General features: G+C 41.0%; 1 protein-coding gene across 1 annotated transcript in view; it reads left to right on the forward strand.

The window, feature by feature from the left end:
• The window catches only part of Eif2a (eukaryotic translation initiation factor 2A), a 29,143-nt gene extending 22,533 nt beyond the window's left edge, over window positions 1-6,610 (forward strand). Inside the window, exons 11-14 of the mRNA XM_031373902.1 lie at window positions 1,471-1,584; window positions 4,505-4,621; window positions 5,690-5,755; window positions 6,233-6,610. Coding sequence (XP_031229762.1) covers window positions 1,471-1,584; window positions 4,505-4,621; window positions 5,690-5,755; window positions 6,233-6,298 — 363 coding nt within the window. The 3' untranslated portion in view covers window positions 6,299-6,610. The remainder of the gene's footprint in view (window positions 1-1,470; window positions 1,585-4,504; window positions 4,622-5,689; window positions 5,756-6,232) is intronic.
• Window positions 6,611-9,547: the final 2,937 nt, after the last annotated feature.

Below are 9,547 nucleotides of genomic sequence, written 5' to 3' on the forward strand. Positions count from 1 at the left end.
TGGCCTCGAACTCAGAAATCCACCTGTCTCTGTCTCCCAAGTGCTGGGATTAAAGGCGTGTGCCACTATCACCTGGAGCTCTTAGAATCTTTTTGACTCCTCTTCTACAGTGTTCACTGAGCCTTGGTGATAGGGTGGGGTTGACATCATGTTTTCTTTAGGGCTAAGTATTCATCTCTCTTTTTTTTTCTTAGCACTTTGACCAGTAATGCATCTCTCCCTTGACTTCTACCCACTGAAAAAGGAAGCTTTTCTGACTAAAGCTGAAAGCAGCTTAGGTCTATAAGTATAAATATAAAAATTTAGAAGTCAATATGCTAACATGACTATTTAGCAAAATAACAGTATCAGGACTTTTGATCAGGATATACAGTAGGAGGCATGAAATTCTCTTGTGTGGAACAAGCCTCAAATCTAATCAGAAAGCAGTTACTACATAGCAGGCATGCAACTGTTGCAACAGTAGGCACATCTTGCCTGGAAACTCAGTATTACACCATGCAGCATATAGTACTAGTTAAGCCCATTCGTGCCTTTCTCTCCCCCAGCAGTCTCCCCCAGCAGATAGCACTGTCTGGCACTAGGAATGCTACCCAGCAGGGAGGAAACTTCCTGGCCAGTTTGAGGTTGATTGCTCTTATTTCCTACAGCCAAAATATGAAGTCTCTTCAGCAATAAGGTCTTACCATGTACTTACGATGGTGACTTAGAGCAGTGGCAATAGTCTGTTGTATTGGATTCACAGTTATTTAATTTTTGGAAAAGATAAGTCAATATGCTGCTTTATAAGTTCATAGCTTTATAGGTCTCAGGACTTGAATTCAGATGCTCATTAGCTGAGGGTGGGGATGGAAGGCAGTAGTGAGCAGGAAGACGTGGTGAGCAGCTAGGTGTTCAGCAGCCGTCGAGTTCCTGCAGGAGACTGATCTTAGGGCCAGTTCACCCTAAGAAATTTGTTGATTTTTCAAGGCAATATGGATCTGAATACATATATGAAATTGTCTTAATTTTTAAGACTGTCCTAGTCAGTATTCTGTTGCTTTGATAAGACATCGTGAACATAGGTACTCTTATAAAAGAAAGCTTTAATTGAGGCTAGCTCAGTTGCAGTGGTGTAGATTATCATCGTGACGGGAAGCACACAGGCAGACATGGTGCTGGAGAGGTAGCTAAGAGTGCTGCATCAGATCCACAGGCATCAGGAAGAGAGAGACAGACGCTGCTGGGCTTGACTTGGGCCTTTGAAACCTCAAAGGCCACCCCCAGTGACACACTTCCTCCAGCAAGTGCACACTTCCTAATCCTTCCCACGGAGTGTACTTCCTGATGACTAAGTGTTCAAACATATAAGCCTATGGAGGCAATTCTCACTCAAGCCACCACAAACACTGTTGGTTTATAAAAACGCATTTATTGTCTTCAGGCCATAAGATCCTCTCTTCAGAAATACTTGTTTTACATTTTCTGTAGCATGAAGAGGAACCTCCCCAGAATATGAAGCCACATCCAGGAAGTGACAAGCCATTATCAAAAACAGCCCTTAAAAATCAAAGGAAGCATGAAGCTAAAAAAGCTGCAAAACAGGTATTTGGAGTGCTGATCTCTTCAAACCCAAGCAAAAAGTTACTTACTGTAGCTTTAACCCATGGCCTTTTTAACAGTTATATTTCTGAAGACATGATTAAGATGTGATAAATTGTATTTGGAATTAGATGTAAATAGCTGGGTAGCTTTCTTTTGTGCCTGTCTGTGGACTAAATATCTGTATTTATATAGTGGGTAACTGTTTGTATATGTTAATGTCAGTGGAGTACCTGGGATAATAAAGTTTTAAAGACAGAAAGAACATTCATTTTGACTCCTTGAACTCATGATCCTCCTTCCTTATCCTCCTAAGTGTTGAGGATAAATGTGTACCACTGTGCCTTACAAACATGAAATTAACACCACCATTTTGCTTTTCGTGGTACTAGGGACTGAACCTACGGCTTTGCATGTAGTAGGCAAATGATTTGTCTCTGGCCTATACCTTCAGCTCTTTGTAATCAGTTTTGGAGGTTGTAGTACATGATTGATTGGCTCTGCTACTGTGGGCTGGTGGCATGTAGCATTCTCACGGCAGAAACCTAGAGTTCCACTGTACTCTTCAAGAGCATTCCCCCAATGACCTGGAGACCTATTAGGCCCACCTCCTGAAGGCTCTACTATATCTTAGCACTACCTTGACGACAAAGAAACTAGACTTGACCTTGAAACCTGAGCTTTCAATGGGATTGTGTAGAGTGTTTCCTACTATAGACTTTTTTTTTTAAGATTTTATTTATTTTATGTATGTGAGTATAACTGTAGCTGTCTTCAGGCACACCAGAAGAGGACATCAGATCCCATTACAGCTGGTTGTGAACCAACATATAGTTGCTGGGATTTGAACTCAGGATCTCTGGAAGAGCAGTCAGTGCTCTTAACTGCTGAGCCATCTCTCCAGCCCCCTACTATAGACACTTGATGGAGTCTCTCATTTCCATAAGGCACAAGTGTATTAAGAGAGGGCAAAAGCTGGGTGTGGCAGGTCATACCTGCAGTCCCAGCACTTGGGAAGCTGAGGTTGGAGGGTTGTTAGGAGTTAGGCCTAGCCTGGCCTAGGATACATAATGAACTCTAGGCCAGGAGGGGCTTTGGCTCTAAAAGAAAATTAAGAAAAGGAATGAAAACCCAACTAAGACAATACTTACACAAAAACCATTTATGAACTTGTAATAATTGATCTAAAGTACAGTGATATGATTCATTGGTTCATGGTGATATTGTGTTTAGCTGCATTAAGAATATTTGGTTGGCTGGACAGTGGTGTCGTGTACCTTTAATCCTAGCACTTGGGAGGCAGAGGCAGGTGGATTTCTGAGTTCGAGGACAGCCAGGGCTACACAGAGAAACCCAGTCTCGAAAAAACAACAACAACAACAAAACAAAACAAAAAAAAAAAAAATCTGGTTGATGAGATCAGGATAATCATATTTTAGAGATTAAGACAGAGCTGATATTTTAGTCTATTTAGACTTACTAGATCAAAATGCCTTCCTTAGGTTGATAGTTTCTAAGCAATAAAAGCTTATCACCCACAAATCTTGTGGTGGTGTCTCAGCAAGGTGCTGATGGACTCTGTGGAAGGACTTCCTTTTTGTGTTCTCCTATGGCGGAGGACATACAGCCTCCTAAGAATACTTACTAATCCGATGCACTCATGACCATTTAATCATTTTGGGTGGTGGCAGTCTGGATGTGTGTAGCTTTCAACCTTCCAGCCTTCTTGAACAGGCTGTCCTTGTTTCTGCCACAGTGCTATATGTTCCAGGCCAGCTAGTCCATGAGTGGGCTTCAGGGTGTGATTCTTCTGTCTCCTACTCCTCCCTGTCATGTGTATCTGGCTTTTTTTTTTCTTTTTGGTTTTTCGAGACAGGGTTTCTCTGTATATTCCTAGCTGACCTGGAACTCACTCTGTAGACCAGGCTGGCCTCAAACTCAGAAATCCACCTGCCTCTGCTTCCCAAGTGCTGGAATTAAAGGCGTGCGCCACCACTGCCTGACGTGTATCTGGCTTTTAAAGTGGGTCTGAAGATTGAACTTGTCCGAGCAAGCCCCTGGGACACACAGACACATGTGTAGAGTGGTACTTCATGACAGTTTTCCTGGGAAGACGCAGCACACACCTCTTCAGCCCAGGAAATGGAAACCTCAGCAGCCCAAAGTAACAGTTGTGCCAGTGTCCAACTTGGCGAGCTAGTAACTTTTTATTGGACATACTAACAGGATCATGAGTAAGGGGTTTACCTCTAAGGAGCAGGGATGGCTCAAAAAATCAGCTCCCTTTCAGATACTGAAAAGCCCACCCCAATGTGAGTGATGAATTATAAAGCTACAAGTCTGCTCCCCTGTCTAAAACCTTCTCTTTAGCCTGGCTGGTCAAAGTCTTTACCCAGCAGGTCACTCCTTTTATGAAGCTGAGAGGGGCCTTCGGGTCCTGCTTTCCTAGATCCGTGACCATTTGTTTCCTTCCTCTCCTGGAGGGGTGTTCACTGGGAGGAAAATGCTCCACAGTAAAGTCAGAGGACGACGTAAGGGGTCAGTTCTCTTGCCACCTTGTGGGCCCTGGGATCAGCTCCAAGCTGCCAGAGTTGGCAAGAAGCATCTTTACCCGATTTCTATTTCAAAGGGGAAGACTACATTATATGTTTCTAAGATTTGAAGTGAAAACATCATTGTTCCCTTTTGCACCTAGTGTAAACATGTTTTAATAGGCCAGGCTCACGTTTGATCCCTGAGACCACAGAGTGGAAGGAAAGCAGCAGCTCCCGCAGCTCTCCTCGGGAGTCAGGACTCTTTCCACCAGGTGGGCCCTGGGAATTGAATTCAGGTTGTTAGGCTTGGCAGCAGGCACCGTTACCCACTGATCTGTCTCAGATACCTAGAGAGAAGAAATAAATGTTCAAATTTGGTTTTCCTTTAGGAAGCAAGAAGTGAGTTGGCTCCTACTCCTGTCCCACAGAGTGCGCCACGGAACACCGTCACCCAGTCGGCTTCGGGTGACCCTGAAGTAGACAAAAAAATTAAGAATCTAAAGAAGGTGAGACTTAAATGAAAAGCAGATATGTGCATGAGAATTAAGAGTGGAGCCCAGGTGCTTAAAGCAGGGATTTAAAAAGTTCTCATTGCTGCTTTCTATTAAAATATTGTAATTGAGAAAAGATCTCGGTTCACTTCCATTCATCAATGCTTTAATGTCTGAAACTACTTACAGTGCTTAATTTTGAAGTAATAGGACACATCTGTGTAGGGAAGGCTGTGAGACTGGAGGTTGAACCCAGAGCTCAAGCATGCTATGCAAGTGCTCTTCTACTGAGCCACATCTCCAGCCTGGACCACTTACCTCAGCATCTCATTAGCTACAAGAAGTACAAGAAATATTTTATTTATTAAATGAAATAAATACCTTATTTCAAATGAACAGATACTTTATTCCAGTTTTTTGTTTTGTTTTGGGTTTTTGTTTGTTTGTTTGTTTGTTTGTTTTTTTGAGACAGGGTTTCTCTGTGTAGCCCTGGCTGTCCTGGAACTCACTCTGTAGACCAGGCTGGCCTCGAACTCAGAAATCTGCCTGCCTCTGCCTCCCAAGTGCTGGGACTAAAGGCATGCGCCACCACTGCCCGGCCCTTTCCAGTTTATTTAAAGGAGCACACACATAAAAGGGAGCTTATGGTGTATAAGGGCAGGTCTCCTGCCACTGTGGAATGCTGAAATAGATGCTGACATTTGTGTTATACTTGTGAATCCACACCCATACACTCAAGCATCAATGAAAAACTCACTGTGCAAACCTGACAACAAAGTCTGCTCCGAAAACTCCCAGAGAGATGAAAAGAAAGGAAGAGGAGACACCACAGAGCTTTCCTCTGCCCACCATGTGTGTCCTGCATCTTAGGCACCACACACCCACACAGAATAACTAAACAAAAACTTGCAAAACCTATTTTACCCAACCCCATGTATTTAAACTATAATTTTATATTTAACTTTTAACAGGAATTTATCTTTGCATTTTTGAAAGAAATGTAGTATGGTTGTTATTAATACAAGCATCTGCAGTAGAAAGTAACTCTTTCTTCCTTCTCCTTCCCCTTATTTGATTTCACAGAAACTGAAAGCCATAGAGCAGCTGAAAGAGCAGGCAGCCGCTGGGAAACAGCTAGAAAAAAATCAGGTAAGCCCTCACTTTCCATTTGGTTCATAGTCATTAGCACCCTGTCCTATTTAATAGACGAGATCCTTCAGTCAGAAAGAAAAAGCATGAATACTGGCCCAGACTATGGTGCTGGGTCACTATTCCTAAGGGGTCTCCTAATGCTATCACTGTAAAAGTACTGACAATTGTTGGGTTAGGTAAGTAACAAGAGTCTCCTCCTACCTGCTGCACCACCCTGCTGGCTCTTCTTGTTCTCCATACTTGTAAGCGCAAGCAGATCCAGGAAATCTTGCACTGGAAGGGACAGCAAGGCAGCTCTGCATTGCCCCAAGTGCATAACAAAAACCGGGTAGAACTGCTTTCTAATCTGGGTTTACCAGTGAATCTGATAAAGTTTAAGAATGTTGCATCTCTACATTTTGTCCTTTATATTGTCTGAGTACAGGTCCATATTTATTTTCTATTTGATAACATTATTATTTGAAATGTTTCTAGTTGGAGAAAATTCAAAAAGAGACAGCCCTTCTCCAAGAGCTTGAAGATTTGGAATTGGGAGTTTGAAGACTCACAGAAAGTGAATTCGTTGGCAGGAAACACTATAAGCAAGTCTGTTAATCCCGTGGTGTTCATGGAAGTGCCATATGCTTACTGTTAACATCAGTCTATATTTTTAACCATTTATCCGAGGTTGAATATGTGTAATTATTTAATGATGTCTATTCAATTGACTTTACATCTGCATTCTGTATCATGTCAGTATGTAATAAAGAAAGATGATTTTTTTTCCAGAAAAGCTTAATAAATTGACAGACATTTGTTTTTTAATGGGTAATAGTATTTCCTATATAAACAAATAAAGACATTTTAAATTTGTTTTTGCCTTCAAGTTTGTCAGTTAAAAAGTTCTGTATAACCTGGCTGCAGTGGTACACATCTTCAATCCCAGCAGTCAGGAGGCAGAGGCAGGTGGATCTCTGTGAGTTCAAGGACTGCCTTGTATACAGAGTGACTTACAGGATGTGTTATTCTTACCAGAAAACTATGAAGTGTCTATTACTATGATGTCTAGTTTCTGAGTGAAGAAACTTAAGGAATCTGTTGGGTCTGGAGAGTAGAGACGGCTGCTTGGACAAGGACACTGTCTGCTGTGCCAGCACCATGTGCAGCCGTGTCTCTAACTCCCAATTCCAGGGGATCTGACACCCTCTTCTGGCCGCCACGGCCACCAGGCATGCACAAATGGGTGAAGCATCCATGCACTAAAACAAAAATAGATATTTTTAAAAGAAAAAAACCTGCCAGTATCAGGAAATGGGATTGGACCCAAGTAGTCTGACTCCAGAGCCCATGCTGTAGGTTCCTGTGGACGCTGATGGTCTCCTGAAGGGCAGCGTGACTGCTGGGTCATAAATTGTATTCGTTTTTTTCTTTTATGAACACTGCCAGATTACTCTCTGACAATTTGTTCTTCCAGCATTAAAATTCTTCACTTTAATCAGTACTGACTATATAACAAGGCCTTTGATTTTTGCCAAATTAAGAAAACAAAAATTATTTTTTGTAATTGTTACATATATATAATATACATATATATGTAATATATATATATATATATTTTGTTTGTTTGTTTGTTTGTTTGTTTTTTTGTTTTTCAGACAGGGTTTCTCTGTGTAGTCCTGGAACTCACTCTGTAGACCAGGCTGGTCTTGAACTCAGAAATCTGGCAGCTTCTGCCTCCCAAGTGCTAGGATTAAAGGAATGCACCACCACTGCCCTGCTGTTTATGTGTTTTGCCAAATTTGTCAGTTGTTTATATTCTATGTATTGTTTTTCTTTTGATTTTTTTTTCTCGTATTTGATTTTTCCAAAGATTTTTTTTTTTTTTTTTTAACATTTGTTTATTGGGTGTTTAGGTAATTGTGGTTTGGTGGGTGGGTATGCGCCATGCCTCACATGTGGAGGTCAGAAGACAATTCCCAGAAGTCCATTCTTTCCTTCCATGTGGGTTCTGTCCATCACCTCAGGTTGTCAGGCTTGGCATCAAGCACTTTTACCCACTGAGCCATCATGAAAGCACTACTTTTTCTATTTGTTTAGGAAGTAAATGCATACACATTTTTAACAATTGAAGGAGTAAAACTCCAACATAAAATGAAAAATACATCTCATCTATATTCTATAGCATCATTCGTAGATTTTTTTGTTTTGTTTTAAAGATACAAAGTGTATGTATACACTGTGTGTGCATGTGCATGTGTGTGTGTGTGTGTTCATGTATATTTTAAAGAAATGGGATATAAAACTTGTTCTGGACCAAGTGTAACGTCACTTGTACCTGTGATCTCAGAGTTCAGGGGTAGGGGCTGGGAGTTTAGATAAGAGGATCATAAGTTTGAGGCCAAAAACTAAAAAAGAAAGGGAAAAGTCAATAAAAGGCCTATACTTCTTTTCTCTTAAAATATTTTAGAGATTATTCCATATCAGTGCCTTCTACTATATATAATTCATAATAATCTATCAGATGCAATGTAGCATTTAAATAAATTTACATTAATGCACATTTAGGTCATAAAAACTCAGGCACATGAACACATGCTTCATAGTAAAGCAAAGGGGCATATCCATCTATATACTAGAACTGGATTTGTTGGGATTTTGGAATGTTGGTTTCTTGGGTGCTCGGTATGGTGGTCATTTCTGCATTGTATGCATTTGAGTTAGATACTAGAAAGGACAAGGGTGCTAAGAGTTTTTATTCAGGTTGGGTTTCAAAGCAGTTTAGCCTACATGTGTTAGTATATGAGCATCCCAGGTTGGGGAAGAGTTTGTGTCTTAGTAACTCTCCTTTTGCTGTGATGAGACTCCATGACCAATACAACTGATAAAAGGAAGCATCTAATTGAGGGCTTGCTTACAGTTGCAGAGTTAGTCCACTGTCATAGTGGAGAGTGTGGCAGCAAGCAGACAGGCTTCAACATCAAAGACCACTCACAGTGGCACACCTCCAACAAGGCCACACCTACTAAACCTTTTCTTGTTCTACAGGGAAGAAGGCAAAGTGGAAGAAGCCTACGTCAGGTGCCTTATTCTGTCATTCTCAGCCAAGAACACCATAAAGTCACATCCTCTTATAAACAATAGCCTCGCCAGCTTTTCCGGTTTTATGCTACAGATTTTCAGACGTTTACTAGATATAGTGTAGGTAACAAAGGGATGTGTGTATCATTTTGGAGTTTCATTATCTATAGGTCTATTTATTTGTATATTTATAAGTTGTTGTATGAGGGTAGATCTAAGATCTGGGATAGGAAAGATAAACAGTCATAAGCATTCAGTATATAATGACGTTCATTCTGGGATTACTATCCTCAAAACTACTTTGTTTTCTTATACTTACTTGGTTGTGTGTGTGGAAGTCAGAGGACAAACTGAGAGTTGGTTCTCTCTTTCTGCCATGTCGTTCCTGGCAGTCAAATTCAGGTCATCAGCCTTGGCACCTCTACCCACTGAGCTAGCTTACTCATCTCAGATATTTATTAGTGCCATCTCCTGGGCATGTCAGAGAATTACACCTCATATTATGCCTTATGGATTCCAGATAAGTGAATTGCTTCAGCTAATCACGTCGTAGGACTGAGGTGTGTCATTTGTAAACAAAAGCATGTATGTGCCAATGATTTTTTAAGTGTTTTTGTTTTTATATTATTTATTATTTAAAACATTATTTAAATATAAGTATACTTTGTGATGGGTTTTGAGTCGCGGCAGAAAGCGTCTGCAGACACCAGGCCCAGGCAGTTTCATGTGTAA

This window comes from Mastomys coucha, unplaced genomic scaffold (assembly GCF_008632895.1).
Source record: "Mastomys coucha isolate ucsf_1 unplaced genomic scaffold, UCSF_Mcou_1 pScaffold16, whole genome shotgun sequence".
NCBI lineage: Eukaryota > Metazoa > Chordata > Mammalia > Rodentia > Muridae > Mastomys > Mastomys coucha.